The following is a 21,144-nucleotide window of genomic DNA, read 5'->3' as shown; positions in this document are numbered from 1 at the left end:
CCTGTTTTCGGCTACAATGATGTCACAAGGGACGCTGCGATTACTTAGTGGTGAAGTCCTTCGCAGTCTTCCTGAACTGGGACGGCCATTGGATGTGGACATGGCTAACAGTAACATTGGCGGAAAAGGTGACTAACTTTTGACGATATGTTTCATACATAAAGGTATTTGAAATTTAAGTTTTTGATACATTTAATAGTCACAAATAACGTGTTGGTATTCGGGGGACAAAACATGTATAAATGCTGCTATGGCGCGAAATTCAAAATGTAATTTAACACACGACTTTGATATCCTTATAAAAATAGGCCTACTTTGACAAAAGGCGTGCATGCGTTGCTATGGATTCTGCCTCCTGTTTCCTACACAGTCTAGAAAAGTGCACATTTAGTAACACAAAAATAACAGAAAATTTTTGTTACAAAGTCGTTTGTAAAAATTGTAAACCTAAATTTTTCAAAACCTGGAGATGGGAGATTTGGCCAAAAACAGAGAGGTCCACGGAATTTGTTGAATTTTCAAACAACATATCTGTAAAAAGTCATGGAAAAAATATCACGAGAAACTTCTTCATAATCGTTTTTGTTTTTTTGTAAACCCTAACAAAAATGTTTTCATGAAGCAGATCATTTTTGTTATAAGAATACTTCTGCCCTAATTCTGCCCTACTTCTGCCGAATGACACGGAAGAAACAAGGATAAAATCTTGAAGACCTGGGGAACCTGGAAAGTTGCCTGGTCTGTGTTTTACTGAGGGAGGGGGTAATTCACTATTGCAAATAGTGTAAGAGTTTGCCATGAAAACAATGTGATTTTTGTGGGTGTTCAGGGATTTTCAGATAAAACAAGATCTCCACCAGGGGGTTTCAAAAGTGGTTTGACACAGGCTGCATACAATACATAAATGTGTAGAAGTGCAAATCCGGAATATCCAATATTCTTGCACTGACAATAAAAACCAGATATTTTGGTACAATTATAAGAGAACTTCACCAAGTGAAAGGAAATAAATGACAATTTCATTCAGAATAATAAAACATAGATGCACAATTGAGCAGAGCTGGCATTCATTCAAAAAGCACTGATATAACAACATTAGTTAAAATATATTCTATCAGTAGATAATTCAGATCTTTATTGCAAATTTGAATAAGTTTAAATCCCCTGGTTTCTAAGCTCTTTGTATAAAATTCAACTAATCATTGATTATATAAAAAATAAATTTTTAAACAAAAATAGCAGGTGAAAACCATTTAATTTTTACATTGAAATATATGCAAATGTTTCTAAAAGCATAAAACAAATACATCATAAAAAATTACAGCTAAAAATTTTCTTCTATAAAAGTGTTTTTTTTTCTCGAATGACTGATTACATCTATAGCAATTCTAACTTTTAATGATAAAAAACATCAATAATTTTAACCTTTATTGGCACTTTATTAGTTAAAATTCCATTTTAATGCATACCCAATTTCTGTGATGGAACAAGTAAAATCAAGATTCAAAATTTGAAATTTAATACTGTCTAAATGTAAAATGAATTCCTTAATTATCTTATTACCTTAATAATATTTGACATTATTGCCTTATCCTTCATTTATTATTTTTAATGATATTTTGAACAAAAAGGTGAAACAGATAATAAAGGTCTGAAAGGATCACTATTAGTTATGTTATATGTAAGACCATCTTCATTAGATAATTATGTTAGATGTAAGGCCATCTTTCATCCAAAGCAAGATAAAAATCCTTTTCAACTAGGAATTCATCAAAGCATTTATGATACATTGGCTATCCAATCTTTTTGAGCCTGTCCTCAAGGGGTAGAGTTTACACTGCCTTGGAATCACCATTCTCATCTGATTTCTCTTTTGTTGTCTCATCCAACAGAAGACCATCTTCAGCATTGTGTTGCAGCTTCTCATTAGTGGTCTCCAGTGGCTTGTAAAAATACCAGGCCATAAAATAAAACACTGTTCCAATTGCTACAGAGAAAATAATGAAATTGAGTGATTATGCTGTTAAGATATGTAATGTGCCAAAGTTTTTGGCAAGAACTTTTTTAGCCACAGATTTTCATAGTCTTTTGTATTTGCACAATAGCGGTCAGTTGATTGATTTATAATTGAATTTGAAGCCTCAAGGCCTGCACCACCGGACGGGGGGAGGGGGGAGGGGGCAAGGTGGCCATGGGCCCCCACTTTGTGTAAAGCAAGTAGTTTTAAAGCTGCGGTAAAAGGGGTAAGAAGTCTTGCCCCCCCCCCACTTTCAAATTCGTGGCACAGGCCCTACAAATTAGGATTAACCACAACACCCTTAGTCAGGCCTTGCTCTAAGTAAAATGAAGGTGCTCCATAAAAAGAGCCCCTTAGAAACTCTAGGCGCTCTATTTCGCACCTCTAAGTAAATGTCCTTGAGAGCATCCTTCGAGAGCTTTAGGAGATCGAGAGCTTCATATCGAAAGCTTCGAAAGAATGTTAAATATGAAATTCAACGGTGATACCAGAAAGCACCATAATATGAAATAACAAAACATGCAACAAACACTATGTTAATATAAATATAGAAATATAATAAAACAAAGTCGCAAAATTGTTCAGATTTCTCTAGATATGTAACTTGCCATCATGCGATGAGCTTTTATCAGTGTCAGTATCACTACTGTTATGTTTAGCTTCACATATTGCTTCATCAATACGCATGGCTTTAAATCGAACATTTAACTTTGTTTCCTTTTTTCATGTTATCCATTCTATAGAAATGCTAGAACATCTACTACTCGCAAAAGCAAATTAAAAATGAAAAGCAATGCGATAATTTGGACGGAAACGTGATCGCTGATTTGCACAGGGATTTTAAGTTAGTTAAAAAACAGAAAATAATATATACTTCAATAGAAGATTAACGCTTGCTCGAAAAACAAATAAATCTGCCGGAGAATACGCTTGGTGGCCTGTGTCCTTGATGGTTATTAGAGGGTTATTAGATTAAAAATGATATCGAAAACCCAACGTTGATTTTGCTGAAGTTTTTCTCAAGGGGTAATCTTACTCAAATCATGATATTGCGGTCTGTTGGGAAGATTGTTTATGCTTGATCAAGTTGATTCAACAAATTCCAAAAATTCATTTTGCTCCGTGTTAATATTGTTTTTACGTTTTGAGGGGCTCTATAAATCGCTCTCCAAGGCTTTTTTTGGGTGCGCTCTAGGCGCGCGCGCTCGATCGAGCGCCTTTCCGGGCAAGGCCTGCCTTAGTCTAGATCAAAGGTGTTCAAGCCCAAATGCCAAATGTGGCCTGCAATGGCATTTTCTGCGGCCAGTGCTAAGGCGATCAATTTTTTTAAATTTAGTTCATGAGCTGTCTATTTGGTGTGCCATTTCCACCAAGATTCATTGTAATCATAGGCAAACTTAGATGATCTCAAAGTAGGCCTTTTCTCTAATGGAGCTGAGAATGTCCAAGCTACCAGTTTTATAAACTTTCTGCAATCAAAATATATAACTTTTAATATTGATACTTTCTTTGTATATTTATTTGTTTAATTTTCATATAATTTTTCATGTTCAAAACAATCTGGCCCACCTGTGCAGAAAGGTTTTGTCTGTGCCTACCCCAAAAAACATGTTGGACACCTTTGGTCTAGTTTCAGTTATTTATGCATTCATTGTATATTATATCAACACATAAAATTTGATATTTGGTAGCAAAAACTGTTCTTGGTGAAGCTTTTCACCACCTGAGGTTAATTGCATTAAATGCCTTTCAAAATTTGTAACTTTATGGTGTCATATTGTGCGAACTGGCATTAATGAAAATGTATATGTAGACTAAATCTCTAATCCTCTATCCAAAACTGGATTTTACAATGAATCTCTAATGTAAGTGATCAATTATTTTCCATTTATGGGAAGAGGAGACACAACCCTGCTTCAATTAACCATGATGAAAAGTACAAGTTTCCAGAAAACACAAAGGAGGCAATTCTTTTCCATTTTTCCTCATCATGTGATTTTACTGACCAGCAAATGTCACAGCTATACAACAACATTAGATTTGCTTCTGCCCTGATATTAAAACTTGGAAGGTTGATGTAAACATACATACATGCAGTTACCATTCCCAAGTAGAATATGTTTTTAGAGAGTGAATTCACATGGTAGTCCAGACAGTTTCCACGGTTTCCACAGTTATCTTTACTCCATAAGATACACTGTGAATCAATAACTGCTCCAAATATGACTGGACCTGGTATGAAACTCAGACTGCGCATGAATAAGAACTGTAGCCCAAGGGCAAATGCTCGCTGGTTGTCAGGAACGCATCTACAAAAGATTAAAATTGAACAATAAATATGGCATCTACCAGAAGCAGACTGGCCAATCCCAAATTTTTACAGTTTTTAATTTTGCTACTTAATGACAACTCGTATCGTTAAGTAGGGGCCTTTTCTTCCTGTTATACTCTCGAGATTAGTGGATAAAATTGGACTAAAACATTTCGATATATGACATTTTCCAAAATTTGGGGCCCACTGTAAGCATGCAGAAAACTGGGTGAAGGGCTAACCCTGATACGATCCTAAACTGGAAGTTTCAAAATGTGAAAAAGAATTTTCTTTGGGCCTTAAAATTAAATGTTTTCATTTAACAATAGGTTATATTGGAAAAGACATGACAATCTCTAGGAAGGCAAATTTGATGCTAACCAAATAGATTTGAGAGTATATTTCAAAACAGCAGAGGGGCTCAGCCCCCCTCATTGTTTGTGCTTAGATCAGACAAATCATTTAGACAGACTGTTTGCTTCACCACACCTCCGCCATTGTAAACTGAACCAGAAAAGTAGCGAGGTACAACTGGCAGACTTAGATGCATTACAAGCTGCATACTCAGAGAAATTTAGACAAAGTTTGACATATAAAAAAAGGAACATAGAAAAGAACGACTCAAAACAGCACTTGAAGATTTCTCACGGAGTACGTTTAGTTAGTGTCTTAAGTTACTGAGAAATTTTCTCAAAGTTATTTGCTTCTCGGTAATGCTGGCGTTGTCGGTAAAAGTTGAGATTATTATCATAGCTTATCGGTAATTTTTTAATTAGTTATAACGAGAGATGTCATTTGATAAAATTACTGGGAGAGAGTTACCCAAACATATTTTGCCAGTCAAAAAACTATCGTCTTTAGCCACAAACAAGGGTGCAAGGAAGGGAATACTGCAGTCTTTTCTAGATGGTCGTTCGAGAAAAAAAATCTCCGCAGAATTTTTTAAAGACGTTGTTTGTTTTTGTTGCTCTTCAATCATTTTCCTTTTTTCTACTTCTTTTACCCAGCTTAGATAAAGTTTGGATTATCCAAGAGTCTGCTTCTCTGATTCTGTCTAACTCGATGTTGTAAATATCTTAGATGCATGTTCTGGCCATAACCCCAAAATTTTGCTTGAATTCGGTCAAAATTTCTAACCATGGTGGGGATCTTTATCAAACCCCTGAACTTTCCAGCTTTCAATAACGTTTCGTCAGCTTAGCTGCTGCTGAACCAATCAATTCAATTGGCTGCTAAACCAATGCTCGGAAAACCCCCATTATTTTTTAACTAGAAAATTACATATCAAGAAATTATGCTTGGGGGGCTTAACCATCCACCAATCACCAATAAAAAGTGAGGTCTCCTGATTATCGTTGTTACGCAGTTTAGTGATGTAGACATTACAGTGTTACTATATGAAGCCAGGTTTCACCTTTGAAATTTATTAACATGCCACACCCTCCCCACTTAAAAATCCTTCAGCTAGAAAACAATGAATTTGCCCGGTGCCTAATTTTGGAGCCAGTCCGTCCCTGGCATCTACTATAAAACGGGAACGTAACCCTACCCCTAACCCTTTGATGTTTGGATGTTTGGATACTTGCATGTTTGGACTAAGACATTCTAAATTCAGGGTTGCTTGACCACATCCACCTCCATAAATGAAGGTCTGACCATATGTTGGAGTAGTCCTCGGCCAATTTTGCAAATTTCCCCTTTATCAAAGAACTTGTTTTAAAGGTAATTGTACTGCGTACACCCTATTAATGTAAGACCAAATTAAAAAAAATCCAGTCTCAAATTTTTGAAAAAATCAAGAGCGGTCGGCCTGAAATGTATAAGTCATGTGCTCGTGTTTTCTGATTGACCTATTTCGATCCACAACTGGGTATATATATTTCCTAGCGTAGAGTTTTCGATCTATGTTCTGACGTTTTAAACTCTGAAGACGAAAAGCTTTAGTTTACTAAATGTTTGCTTTTTCCAAAGCCATTTACAAGTTTTGTACCACCAAAAGATTGTTTGCATATTACAAGCAAAGGCCTGAAAGCAAGTTGAAGGAGTCAATAGCAAATCTAGCAAATTTCGACTTCATCAAGGATTTAAATTGAACATGTAGTTGTCCTATCATACATCCTACTAGTGAATTTCAGTCACAATAGCCATGGCTATGATACGAGATAATTTTTTCTGTAAAAGATAATGAAGCATAAAAAGAAATATGGTCTACTTACCTCAACAAAATTAGCTTCTGAGGTGTGGCCGTCAGGAACATTACCAGTATCAACAAGAAACAGAGTCCCATAAATAATGTTGCATTTTTACAGTCCTTGTCGCATAATCCGAAGTTAGCTTCTGCCTTCAAATTGAACTTTGAAGAATTCATGTTGGTCATGTTAACAAAAACAGAGGAATTCGGAAATGGGACCATTCCACTCTGGAACTGTTTAGCTTTAAGTTTCATCATATCGATGCTAGTAATATTGGTTGAGTTGTGTCGTCTGAATGGTGCTCCCGTGATGCAACGACATTGAATAAAACTCTGTAGTAAAAAAACATTTCAAGAATATTAAAAGAAATGCTGGCAATCATGGCACCATTGTTGTGGGAAAGTTAAAACATTGTTTACAGCTATTAAATGTAATGTTTGTGGTTTTTCAAAGGGAGGTTGTATGGGTGTAGAGATAGGTTTCCTTTTCTTGGGGGTGGGTAAAGTTGCTTTCTATAGGCAAACCCAAATGCAAACCAAATATTGGGCTTTAATCTCACTAAGAGGACCCTTCCGGTTTTTTATCACCAATGAAATTCAAGAATGATTACAAATTGCTTATTGACCCAAAATCATACTCTTCTTATCATTAAATGTGTATCCTATGCCGAAAGAATAACAGAGAGCTGCAACCTTTTAATCACCTTAAAAACCAGGTTATGAAGATTAGAAAATTCGTTGGCAAGGCAAAATTGTTGCTTTGATGCTGTGTGTTTCAACCTCAAAGTAAACTGTTTACTTTTTAGAGATAGCTCTAGCAATGGTGGTCTTCTGTTGGATTTAGATAGCACTGCCTTCTTCATGGACATCAAGCAGGCTAAATCAATTTGATGAAAAAATCCTTTGTCTTTGTCAATTTGATGAGAAAGTTCTTTGTTTTAATCTAACTAGTCTTTTCTAATATGTGATTTATTCAAAGCTAACGTTTATTCAAACGAATGCATTACATACCGTTTTGCTTATTGCCCCCTGGCAACCAGCGTGACATGGTGAAAAATACGATTTGCCATCAGTACCACAAACAGGTGCATACATCTGACGTGAACAAGCACAACCAGCATTGCATTTTGCAGTCAATGAACCAACCTCAGTGCTAAAAAGCGAAAAGGATGCCCTTCCTTAGAAGTTGAAAGGTGCAATTTGAAAGGAAATTTGTTGAAAGCTTATAAGACTCTATGAAAATTTTAGCTAACACAAAGATAATTTCTTTGACAATGAAGTCATCTATGTAAAGGATATTTGGACATATGGAAAGTTTCGTTTAGAATTTCGTTCCTGAGACTTTGAACTACTGTTAATAGTTATTTTAAGTGTTTTCGAAAGAGATCATTGTTGTTTAAAAAACTGAAGCAGGGATGGGATGATTTGACAGATAATAGCATGTCAAAGAAAACTGAAAATTTTTACAAATTAGGAGTATAAACAAATGGATAAACATGTAGCCGAGCAATTAGTATTGTTAACATTTACGGTTAAATCTTATTGAATGTTTCTTGGTTTTACCATTCTTTATAGATGTCGGACCAGAGAGGGAGGCAAAGGAAGGGGAAACCAGGAAGTAAAATTTCTTCCAGGAAAAAGGAAAATTTAGATTGTTAAGTAGTACCTGTTAGCATAAGGCGTAGTTGCTCCAGCCATTACCGTAGTCCTGCAACCGGGAATCATAAAGGTAGCTGAACCGCCAATGGTCAAGAGACTCAAAGTGGCACAAATGAAAGCTGCTTTTTTAGCAGAATCTTTTATTGGAACCTTTTTCATGATGAATGAGCCAATCATAATGCCTCCTACAAAAAAATCATAGAAAATTGTAATTGACCACCAGGCATGAGACTTTGGTGGAAACGCTTGTTTCGTTACTGTGGCATTTCAACGCAATCAAAATTATGGTAATGAATGTGCGGTTACATAAAATAAATTATATTACAGCCAACTTTGTTTAATTTGAATTTGAGTAATTCGAACTTTTACTAAGTCAAACAAAATTCTCCGGTCCCTTGAAAATCTCTGAATAAACTCTAACTAAAACATCCATAATCCGTAACAACAAGCGCATGTGATAAAACAACGTGCTTGACACCAGTAATCAGTGACTTATTATTATTTGATAAAGTATCTTCACTTTTAACCGTTTCTGTCGGCCTTGCATCGTTTCCGCGACTCTAAATGAACGGCAAGGAAACATTGTTCCGTCGTTTCTGCAACTTGTCAATCATGATAACCACAGCTTGTTTCCTAAAAGCAGAGACCCTCCAAGCCCGTATATCTGCGCAAATCACAACCGTAGCTGACCAATGTATGCCTGAATATAGCTATTACTTGATATAGCTAAGACATTTGCTTTCCATTGGTCTGTTTTTAGGCAACAGCCAAACTCTGCCTTATATGCTATAGAACTGAAATTTTCTTTCTTAATTAAAGAAAATTTTCTTAATTTTAAGAATATACCATAAGAATATAAAGAATAGTTTAATTGAAACACTACACGCGCCTTATACATGCAATCAATTCGTTATACACACGGATGAAAGGCTACAAAGACAATCAAAACGCTGATGTCGCAATTGAAAGGCTATTCATAGATCTGAAGCGCTACAGCCGCAGTTGAAATTATATAAATAGAATCGAAATGCTACAGCAGCAGTTGAAACGCAACACACGCAAACAAAATGAAACACACTGAATTGAAACAAAACAATATACAGGGAAACTAAATGCTATACACGCATTTTGAATGCTACACACTGTTTTGAAACACTACACAAGGAATCGAAGCGCTAGACCTATTATTTACTGGCTGTCGATGCTAATTTTGATCACTATGTTTTGAATTTTCCAATCAGAAGTATCGGAGAACGGAGTTTCTGTATTTTTGTGCTACAACTATTCCTTATGACAATGCTTTCAAATTTTACCACTCCCATATATGTCACGCCATTTTGATAGTTTAGTGTACCCTTTGCCCAGATGTAAAGCAACGATTTCTCAAGAAAGCAATTCAACGAAGGTTTTCATAATTACCCGCCATTCCAGGAAGCAGGATGACACCAGTTGCGATTGAGATCTCAAACGTGCTTCCACCAAACTTTAGAAGTATAATCTTGGCAAAGAAGGAGCCAATCGCGGATCCATACAGGGTTCTGACAGTCAATCCAAGAACAGAGAACATGAAGGTTGGGTTCTTCAATAAGCGAAGTGTTGCTGTTAAGAAGCTGCGAAGGTCTGAATAGAAAAAAGTACTTAGCTAATGAATGCATGTCAGTATATTACTTGACGCTAACATAATATTCCATTGATTTTGTAACGTTACATACCAAGTAGATACCATTCTGTCCACCTATACTCATAGAGGGACGAGCAGCTGCTCTTTATTGAAATTTATCCTAAAATCGAATGTTTTGGGTTCTAAAATGCAAAAGAAACGTCTACACAAACCAGCAACTACCAAAACCAGAAAATTCAATGCGCTTGCCCGTCATTCAAAAAGCTTAATTTTCAGAACTCGAACAATCATGGTGGTAGTCAGTATCGAGACGTATTGAACAAGATCGTTAGCATACGATTTTGCGAAGGAAGCAAAAAATGCTTTTGTGTCAATTTTGTCAAGATTGATTATTTGGCCAAGAAGGCTAAGCATTTTTTCACGCTTTCGCTTATGGTCATTTTTGTTTATATGAGTAATGTGACTGAAATTAAATATCCTAAAAAATAAAATAAGGGTATTTCTCGCAAGATGGGGGTTTATAATGGCATACGAAATACCTTTGCCAAGCTCTGCATCAGCCTGTAATAGGGCGCCTTCTTTAAGAGCCTGGTCGCGTTTCTTCTTGTAACGAGGCATCTCTTTTGGAAAGCACAGAAGAAGCAAGCCACTGAGTAGTAGGAACCAAGAGAAAACAAAGTATCCCATCCACCAAGCACCGACCCACCTTGGATCACGCGGATTGATGTTGGCACCGGCTGGCTAAAATGAAAAGGCAATGAAATTGGACTTTGCTAGAGAGGACACTTTAAAGGCCTGAAAAGAATAGTGCAGTAGGTTGGCCAGCTTGTTACTGAGTATTATCTTTTCAATAAATCTAAAGAGCATTACATTCAGTTTTTGTTGTAACAATCGTTGCAATCAACTATACTTCTAGGATATTCTCTAAAGAAAATGTTAAGCTTACCACTTTTAGATCCGTAAATATTCTGAGAAAGGTTCCTCCCACCGCATATCCAAGTCCTGGCCCTAAAAAGGTCGTAGCAAACCAAATACCGAGGTAGATTGGTGACACCTTTGGATTGACATTCTCGTCCATGTATGCAGGCCCAAGTGTATACAGCGGAGTTGTCCCGGCACCCATGACAAACTGTCCCAAACAGAGAATGAAAAGGTACAATGTTGAAGAGCTGTATCTGCCTGTCGTGCAAATGTTCCCCGTTCCATCTTTTAGGCAAAATGGTTTAATGCCTCCTGTGCCAGGGATATTGTATGCGCCAGCAAGTGCTTTCGGAAAAGCATAGATAAGTGCACCGAGTCCTAAAATAACAAAATGAGTTTTTTATCTTTAGTATATTAGATGATGTTTAGAAATTCTGTTGGATGATCTTCTAGTTTAACGGTATTCAGCAGAAAAAGAATAATGACGCAAACGGAGGTAAAACCAAATGACTTCACAAAATTTCTTTTAAAATAGATCTTTTAAAATAAATAAATTTCTTTTAAAGTAGCACCGTAGCATAAACTCTTATTTTTGGTTAATGTAACACTGATTATTAGTCTGCAAAACGCGTAAAAATTTTTTTGGATCGGTTATCAGCTCTCAAATTTTCTTTGAATCAATATTCTTCTGGCTACAAATGAACGACTACAAATTGAATTGAGTCATATTAAAGAAACTTGTATAGAATAGTTTTAATTTCAATCGGTGGTTCAAATTATACGCAAGATATGGCGCATGATTTTCACGAAGTATAGAGATTCCTCGGTACAATTTGGAACATTAAATGAAAAGATTCGGCTCACACAACAGTGCTTGGAATGGAATTCCTATTAATATTAAGAAGCTCCCTATTTTAAGCCAATTTGAAATGAACTGAAAACATTAAAGCAAGACGCCCTGGAAGATCAGCAATAGGGTTCTAAAGTGTGACGTCACCAAAAACCTGTTTTTAGAATTTTTGAATTTTAACCACATAGCATAAAAACTAACCATGAAATACTTCCCAATATGCAAAATTAGTCAAATATTTCCAAAATCAATTGAGGTACTGCCACTGAAAGGTTTGAAGTTTGCTAACGAATCACTGTTATTTTGGCTCTGTTCATAAAGTTATGAACAGAGACCAAAATACAGAGGTTTGATGGAGGAGAGAGCCAGTAAACATTTGGCCATATCTCTGCCAATTCGTAACACATTTGCCTGATTTTGCACATTTATAGGTATTCCATGATGCTCTTTCAGGTTATGGGATCCAAATTAGAAAATTTTAAAAATAGATTTTTGTGACGTCATCACTTTAGAACTCTATTGCCACGTCCTTTATATTCTGATAATCTATTTCTTGGAAATAGCAGGAAAGAACGAAAAATATCTTATCATTACTTTTCGTCCGTTTTGTATGTAAAGTTGAAGGGTTTTTCGTTGCAAAAAGTGAATAAGAAATATGAAATACATCATGAAGTACTTTGTTATCATCTTTAAGAAAACTGTAACTATATCTCACGAAATATTGAAAATGATGCTCATTATGAAACTGTTTTCTTATTGCAAATTTGTGAATAGTCAAATACCGAAAATCGTGCAGCAAAATATAAGAATAGCATAAAATAGTGGAAAGACTGAAGTTAACTTTTCTTATGATACTCTTCAGTAGAATTAATGCCATTTGACTTTGTTCATGTCAGATTTTTTTTCTCTAGTAAATGACAACAAAGTTTCGTTTGATCCGCTATAAAGTTTTTATTTCTTTGCAGCGCAAAAACAAGACGAACGCAAGCATCTTCTGTAAGGAATTTGACAATAGGTATTATAGAACATTCTTGTCAAGTATTCACTTATTGAATCTTTCACGTCTGATAAGAATTGTAGCTAAGAAGTAATCGATAAGAAGACATCAAACATTGGCAGTCGCTCTGTATGGCCGCAGGTACTCTGCGTTGGGTGATATATGATCCACTCGTTCATATTTTTGGGTCACTTCCATAAGGGCTCATTTCATGTGAATCCTGCGTCAAATTTGGATATGAATGTGTATCGAAACAGTCTATTTGCCTTTGCCAAAGAAGAAATGAGTTAACGCTAAGACAAAGGCAATGCTCATGTGTGCGCCGAAAAGAACCGAAGACCAATTGTAGATTTAGACTTAATGATTTTTAAAACACTACCTGTAGCAATGCCACCAAAGCCAATCCACTTAGGTTTTCTGCCATGGGTGCCCCAAAAACTGACTAAGGGTACGAGAATAATCCCAGCGATGTCATTTGAAGCAAGAATGATGCCAGCACTGCTGCTTGAAAATCCAAATTCCTTTTCAATATCTGGGATTGTCACGCCAGTCAGACCATTTACAAGGATCCCTTAAAGAATGATAAATCGAATCAGAATTTTCATACGTCTGATCTCATCGCACCAGACAGAATAGAATAGTGTAATGCGAAATCAACTAATTTTAGCTAAAAACAATTAACTATAAGAAACGAGTACTGCGGAATAAGTAGAAGTTAAGCAACAATTGAATATAGAAGGAGACAAGAACTCAGAATGTTCGTGAAATGCCAGCGATATGATTGGCTTGTTAGCTTGAAATTTAATCAAGAAGAATTGAAATATACTTCCCTTGAAGTATAGCACTATTAGGTGAAGTCACTGTCAAGTGACGTATTGATAGAATAGATAATCATAAGATTTATAATGTTAATGCCTGTTAGGTATCTGTGTGTTTCTCAAGAGAGCCAATGAGATCTTGATTTTGTTGTGAAACTTAGACAATGGTCTGCAAGGAAAATTGCAAGCCAGGAAATATATATACTAAGTTGTGAATCGAAATAGGCCAGTCAGAAGCAGGAGCCCATTGATATTTCAAAGTCAATGTAAAGTTTCTGAGTTGCAGCTCAAAAATGACCGAAAATGTAGAACGTTCCTTTTTCCTCTTCATGTTTATGACCATCAAATTACCTAACATAACCAATGCCTCAAAATCTATGAAGGACTTTCAGCAAATATGCCTCAAGGGTCTCTTAGAAGTCATCGTAGAGGGAAAAACATTTGCTACATTTGATAAAAACAAGCTTACTGCTAAAAATGATTAATTCAAATTATGACTATGAATTATAAATCATGGTCATCAAAAACTGAAACCCATTTTTTAAGGTTCCGTCACCACAGTTGAGGTCCCGGCGCAACTCGGGGGGCTCTTAAAAATGATTTTAGTCCTGACAATCATTAAAGTTTAAAGCTTTGGTGTGATTTATAGCTCTTACCTTGCGTCACAGAAAACAAGGACAATGCGCAGATGAACCATTTTGGACTCACGAATCTTTGCAAAAAATCCGGTCTCCAAGATCTGTATCCACAACGTAAGGAGAATTCTTCCTCGTTTCGTTCTTCGTCTTTCTCACAACTTGGTGTGTTCTTGTTTTCATCCAATAGGCCTTCTGCCATTTCTGTAAGTAAAAGAACGCAATTTTAAATCTACTGACATAAAACAGATAATTCTGCAATGGCCTTCCCTGCATGGAATCGGCTTTAAATTGTAAAAAGAACCCTTTGCAAGGTCAAAAAGCTTTATTCAAAATTCCTTACCTATTCAAAAATTTGGTGCCAGAAGTAGAAAGATTTAGCTGTTTATAATTTCCTAAACTATCATTTGAGCTTAGACTTAAAGATGGACCCAAAATCGAAGAAGGACACGAGTGGACAAGTATCCAATAAACAAAATTTTAGTTTGAGTTCATAGCTCTTTGGCTCTAACAGTAATAATTAAAGGCGGATTGGCAAAGGGTGCTGGGAAGCAGTCGCACCATCGGCCCTATTAAGCCAATTTTCACTGACAAAGTTCAAGTAGCTCAATCTATCAGCTGAAATCTTTAATAAATGCTTTGCAAACATAACATATGAATGAGAAATAGTTGCAAACGAGTCCCATCCTTTTGTTTGCGATAGGTATTGAAGACCCTAAGACAAAGCGGTTGAGAAATAAACCCAATACAACTTTAGTTACTTGACACAAGTGGGCATCATTGATTGCAAAAATTAAAAAAATCGAACATGTTGTAATAAACTGTACAAAGAATGCATGTAAATGTTTATATAGATTTTTAGATCTTTTTTCTTTTATTCATTTAATCGCGAATTTAATTTGTTAGCTTTAGTTTTAAGTAGGCCTTTATTACCTAATAATAAGCTATATTTATAGCAGCCCACTTTAAATAATAATATTGATAGTATCATCTGCACTGTAAGCAGCTGCCAAAATGCCATGAAAATTGCATTCGCAAATTTATAAAGGAAACAGTGTAGGCCATTCATTAACTGTTTTAGTGCCATAGTGCCATTTCATAACATTTCTTAGCTATTGGCATTTTTGCGATAAAGCGTCTATCCCCATGGTCTTGACCTATGGCAGCGATGCGATGGGATTGCTCGCGGGATTGCTGAAGTCTCTCTGAAGGAGCGAGCGTAGCTGGCATAAGTCACAACTTCGTACAAAGACTTACTTGCCAACTCAAAAGAAATCACCATACATGTCCAATCAGTTAGAATTTTAGCGCTCGAAGTTTATAAAACACCTAACAACCTTAATCCTGTTTCCATGAAAGACTATTTTGTACCCAAAACACCATGTTTTAACCTTCGACTCAAAAACCCCCTTGACATTCCAAAAGCCAGAACTACCAATAATGGTATCAGATCATTAAGTTTTCAAGGGCCTAAAATCTGGAATAGCACAAAATACTAGACAATTTAAGAAGTTGATCAAAACTTGGTTTAATGAACTGTCTTATGCAATCCTTGAAATTGCTTCATATTAGTCTTAATTAGTGTATATTCACTATTGTAAAAACTAACATTAAATAATCTACAATACAATACAATACAAACAAAGGGAGAGTTGTTCAAGGAGGGAGACTTGAACAAGTCTACCAACCCCTCGCTATAATTGCCCATAGTCATTGCACACGTTCCCATTGGCTTTGGTCTTTGACACCCGGTTCTATTTTGCTGACTCATTCTGACCGTGCAGTTGTCAGTCCTAGGACATGACACAATACTTAATGGAAGTACAGGAAGCTATCATAACCATCGTAAATTCATTTATTAAATGCTTAAGTCATCCTATATTTACGACAATGTACAATGAAATTAGCAAATCGAGAAATTGAATTCGATGTTTTGATAACCATAAAACTTTAATCCAATGATTCGCTTTTGTACAGGCCAACTCGAGAGCTTGTAATCTTGTTCGTGTTGGAAATGGATTAAAAATCTTCAGAAAACGATAGGGTAGGTTTATTGAAATCTTTCAAAGAGAACTGTACAGGATAATTGAAGATCTGAGAGAATGTTAAAATACCACAAGAATATGAAATATCAGAAACGTTAGTGATGAGCGACATTTCGTCTGAAATGCAAGAATGATTTGAGCTCGATTAGAAGGGCTGAATTTTATGTTTTGTAACTAAGGATGCCGCCCCAAAATGTTTGCAGCGGGTGGCGGGCAAAATCCTTTTGTAAAAAGGAGATTTCGTAGTTTGAAGCTGATTGTTATTGTCAGCCAATTTGTGTCATCTTATGTTAACGCGATGTTACGCAAGCGTATGTTACGCAAGCGGAACGGCACAAGATTTAATTCTATAAGGACCCCCCTATAAGTCGAGCTTGGCCGTATGCGGTACCGGGCGAGGAACCGTAGGCGAATGGTTCGAATCAGGGATACCGTGTCGAACCGAGCGGTAAATTAGTTTCATATGAATCAACCGGTGCCGCTCAGGCACGGCTCGACATATAAAACTATGTGTGTTCTACTACTTCACTCTTCTATACAAAGAATGTCTAGCTAAAAATGATCTTGATTAATTAACAAAATTTGATTAGATCTAATCTATCTGCATGTAGAAATTTTTAAATTGGGTTACCATTTTAGATACAGCAAATGACCAGGAACAAGAGTGGAAGGATAAGTATTAAATTGCTGAGATAATGGTATACGAGCAAGAAGATTGTGAAAAAAACAGGTCTAACGTCACGGGCAACGAAATTTACAACTTCCAAGGAACTTCGAAACAATGATAATGAGCACAAGGCTGTGTTTACACGTATTAAATACCACTGATTTGATTTGCTCTGAGCATCGAAGTCCAAGAAGTATTTTAATGAAAATAACAGTCATGTGAAGACTGCTGTTTTACCGGTCTGTCATAAAATGCTCGATTCAATGTACGTACAGCAAGGTGTGTAGTGCTAGGGGGCTCAGGCTTCTGAATGCCGAAAATTGGCAAATTTCTACTTTTGCTATTGTTTTTTGCTACTTTTTGTACAAAAGCCTCCCCCCTTGTTATTTTGATAGCACTACACCACTGCGTACAGCCACAGAATAGATATCGTCTCTATTTTGTTGCAATATTCAATGTAACAACCTTTTTTTAACGAAAGGTGTCATTGAATATATTGAAATAAGCCAGAACAAAAAAATTAAACAAATTTTCATATTGTTTGGTACAGGAAAGTTAACAGGAAAGCAGTATCAAGCAACATAAATAATTTTATTCTCTCCCGACATAATTGAAGTAACTCTCTCAATCTGCAGAAGCTCACTTTCTCCCCAATTAAAGGCTGTGTTCAGACAAAAAGCTTATTTCAGGGGGGTGGCTTGCTAGTTCGGTATGAGGTGATAAACTTCGAGTCTTGAGGTAAGCTTAACAATTCACCGAACAGCTGCTGTAATTAGTACGTAGCTTTTGGTTACTGTAGGCATATCACCCTACGATTTTAACGTAACAGCAAACTCGTGCTATAAAATGGTTTATTTGGCTGGGAAAGATTTTGCAATTAATCGTGTATTTTGCGTGAACAAGCTTCCAAGAGAAGGAAATATGTAGACAATTCAAGGAATTTGGCGAAATTTTCTTCAAAATGCAAGAGGTGCGCTGTCCCCTTGCCTTAAATGCTAGAAACAGAGCTACCTTCGAAACTGTCATTTCCCTCTGACTAGAGCTTGGGAATATTCAATCACTTGACAGATGACGTTTTAGAAGATATTTCTAGCTTACTATAAAAGCTAAAACGTACTGATTCTCATTCAACATGTTTACTGATCAATTTAACTCGTTTTGCTACTTTCACCCAAATGTTTAACAAGTGCCAACATTAGTACTAAGGCCGCAGTCAGACATAGTTGGACATCAAAAGGCCTCTACATTCTTTTTTTATAAGAACAATTTTATAAGAACCCGAGCCACAAAATCGATCAAAAGTTAAAAACAAACTAAGAACAAGCTGAGGCTGAGCTTCTGCAAAATGCATTTTTGAACAACGTTTTTTCTCAAAATCGAGGATTTTTAGCGATGTGTGGGTGCTTTTTCGGTGAATATTCAAATTTGACAGCGAATTACGGCTGTCTCGTTCACTTTTTTGCAAATGAGGCCTGTACACCTCCTTAGAGCGAAAAAGCTAGCAATAGCACTGCTTACACCCTATAAATTTTAGAACAACTTAAGAACAATCCAGCCTCAGTCAGCCTGAACTCAAATTTACTGGTTCTTATAAAAAAGAGTGTAGTCTATGTCGCAGATCACGATAAACATTTAGCTTGGTAAAAATTATTAGGAAATGTTTATCCAGAATGGAACGAAAGTCAGTGGCCATGTTTTATGCCCATCATTAGTGCCCATGTTTTATGCCCATCATTGGTGCCCTTGAAATGGCCTACAGTTATTGTTCAGTTGCCATCGACGGCTCAAAAGAGTTTTTCTTCGTCTTCTTTTTGTCTTTCTTTACTATAGAAGCAAAATATCTAATGAATTTATTGTTGGTCGTCCATTTCGGAAATCTTGTTCACTCGTTTTTTAATCGACAAAAGAGTTGCATTTGCCAATTTTCCTAAACAGCTGCGTTTTCTGGCTACAATTTTGGACACAGCTGTTGAGAAAAACACTTGACCATGTGCCGGATAGGATAACATACATAGTTCAACTTATACCCCCTCTCTCCATTCAAAGTTTGTGTCATATCAGCAATGAATGGGGGCGAGAGGGTCTGCAAAATCACGACACTTTCCGGGATGGAAGATACATTTCATTTCATTTTTCATTTCATTTTTAATTATTTACACAGGGTAAAACTATCAACTACATACATAAATTGCTTTCCAAGCTGCCCTGTACAAAGAAACCGATGAATGCTAAAATTTAAAAAATACAGGTATACAAATAAACAGATTAGAATAACAAAGTAAAAGCATTTAAAATACTGGAACTAGCGCCAGGAATAAAAAGGGTCCCTTAATGTTATGGAGTTTTCGAGATAACATTTTACTTGTTTGAATTTTTTTATTAATTTAGCTTTTGCGTCCAGGCCATTCCATAGTTTTGCCCCTCTAAAAGAAAAGCATTTTTGGCCACATGCAGTTCGTAGAAACGGGACACGTCTTGGAACAGGTTGACAAATCCTTGAATCGTAGACCTGACGTTGTCATTCATTGTAGAATCATAGTCCTTTAGCTAATCGATAATCCTAGCTTGTTTTATTCGCGCAAGACGCGTAAACTACCATGAGCAGTGCAGATTTGATTGCATCCTATCAATATCTACTTTCAACTTTCACTGGAACTATTCCGCTTTTACTAACATTTTTATCAATGAAAATTACTGAAGTTTATATACAAAGATTTAGCTATGAATATACGAAAACAGAGTGGTCATTTGTTGTTGAGTGTGGAGATGTTTAAAGCTTCGTTCCCTTGACAAAGCGCAAAATACCAAAGCTCCTTCTTAACCTGATTCTGTTTTACATTCTTTTGCAATACGACGAACCAAGTGACATCAAAGGGAAATACAAGATGTACCTATCAATATTAAAAGTCGATTGAGGGTTATTTGTTTTTGAAAGACCAATATTTGTTTGCGTCACGTTTCTGTATGTGAAAAGTAAACACATCAAAAGTATTACATCTGCTGCCATGTACTGTATAAATTTGCTATTTTCATTTCAACATTTTCGATGCACTCACACGGCCATCGGAAGCGGGGAAATAGGGGTCTGGAGCCCCCAAATAATTGTCAAACTGTACTGATTGGGGAGCAATGCAATGGGTAGCCCCTCCCCCCTAATAGTATGAATTGGTATGAATTTCGTTCCGTTGACACTGACTAAAGTAACTTACGACTTGATTATGCAGCGTTTTTTGAAGAAAAAAACGTTGAAAAGTTTAGTCACGTTTGCAACCCTCGCTAAAGATAGCTCAGCTTCACCAAAACAAAAGTTTAGGGAAATGTTTAGTGAAATGTTTCATTAAGCTGCGCTCTGGCAGCACCATTAGGCAGCACTGAGTTTCTAATAGGACTGTTTCAGAAGATTCTGGGTATCATCATTGCTCGATCATCGCCGCCCATGTCCGAGAAAATTGGCAGGGTCACAAATTACAACACGAAAAGACTGAATAAATAAATCATTAAATCTTTTTAATCACCCCCAGAAACTATCAATAATAGACGATAGGCGAGTCAAGAGTTTCCAATGGAGCACTCTTACTATCCCTGTTCGTTAACTCTCGTTGATTCAAAAGACACCTTTGGCTTTAGATGTATAAAAGGGACTAAGCCAGTAGCTGGTTCGCTGGCGAAGAAATACTGTGCTTGGCAGAGATTTCCTCCCTTTTAACACCGAAGAATGTCAGTTGCATGTATTAAAATACTTTGGTCAACCTTGCTGATAATATTGTTGCAACGTTACGTGCTTGGTCGAACATGGAAAGGTCACACAGCGTGTACCATTCAAATACTAGCTGTAGCATTCTAATCTGCTTTTTAAACTGGTGGATTTCCCGGAGTCTTATCCGGGATTTGGTTTGATGTTTGGTACAGAACTGCTACAGACTTGACAATCAATTGAAAGATAGAGACGAATTTAATTTCGAGGATGCTAAAACGGTTGCGAAGATACAGAAGTATTTAGCTAAAAAAATTACCTGATGCTTTCGGTCAAGCAACGCAAGGTGGATGATGGTCGTGTTCCGCTCGTATCTGCACCAGAATCTGTATGTCTTGATGAGATAAGAGCCCGGCCACTTTGCTCTCTCGCTCAAAGACCTGATTCTTATCCATAATGACAGTTTTCAATATGCTAACAAATGAGTATAATAACTTTGGTCACATGTAGTGCTTTTTGTTTGATGATTTTTGAAAAGAAATTGAACCATGTCTAATCGGCATGTATAAAACAAAACATTATATTTCACCGCAGAATTGAAATGATTTCTATTCTGTGACTTCACAACCTTTTTCGTCTGATGCCATTGAAAGATGCATCGCTCATTCTTTAACAACAGATAAAATCTGCATTATCAAATAAATTTCGAGCTTCTTCC

The 21,144-nt window shown here is 36.4% G+C and overlaps 1 protein-coding gene across 1 annotated transcript; it reads right to left on the bottom strand.

The window, feature by feature from the left end:
- Positions 1–1,050: 1,050 nt before the first annotated feature.
- LOC135685052 (solute carrier organic anion transporter family member 4C1) lies at positions 1,051–20,896 on the bottom strand. The gene is made up of 11 exons (XM_065200791.2): positions 20,746–20,896; positions 14,042–14,224; positions 12,947–13,138; positions 10,746–11,098; positions 10,339–10,540; positions 9,598–9,798; positions 8,186–8,363; positions 7,531–7,672; positions 6,545–6,852; positions 4,109–4,326; positions 1,051–1,987 (listed from the first exon to the last, which is right to left on the bottom strand). The coding sequence occupies exons 2-11, from the start codon at positions 14,220–14,222 to the stop codon at positions 1,833–1,835; spliced, it is 2,130 nt and encodes a 709-aa protein (XP_065056863.2). The 5' UTR covers positions 14,223–14,224; positions 20,746–20,896; the 3' UTR covers positions 1,051–1,832.
- Positions 20,897–21,144: the final 248 nt, after the last annotated feature.

This window comes from Rhopilema esculentum, chromosome 15 (genome assembly GCF_057945365.1).
Source record: "Rhopilema esculentum isolate cy_ngs chromosome 15, ASM5794536v1, whole genome shotgun sequence".
In the NCBI taxonomy this organism is placed as follows: domain Eukaryota; kingdom Metazoa; phylum Cnidaria; class Scyphozoa; order Rhizostomeae; family Rhizostomatidae; genus Rhopilema; species Rhopilema esculentum.
The sequence above is the reverse complement of the archived record's forward strand: the minus strand, read 5'-3'. Positions and strand labels throughout refer to the sequence as shown.

Bases quoted from the DNA above. Each gene is read 5' to 3' on its own strand.
- LOC135685052 (XM_065200791.2), bottom strand. From the start codon at position 14,222: ATGGCAGAAGGCCTATTGGATGAAAACAAGAACACACCAAGTTGTGAG. The intron at 11,099-12,946 runs GTAGTGTTTTAA...TTGTTATTTTAG, and splicing joins CTTTGGTGGCATTGCTACAG to GACTCGGTGCACTTATCTAT. The intron at 6,853-7,530 runs GTATGTAATGCA...TTTTTACTACAG, and splicing joins AGGGGGCAATAAGCAAAACG to AGTTTTATTCAATGTCGTTG.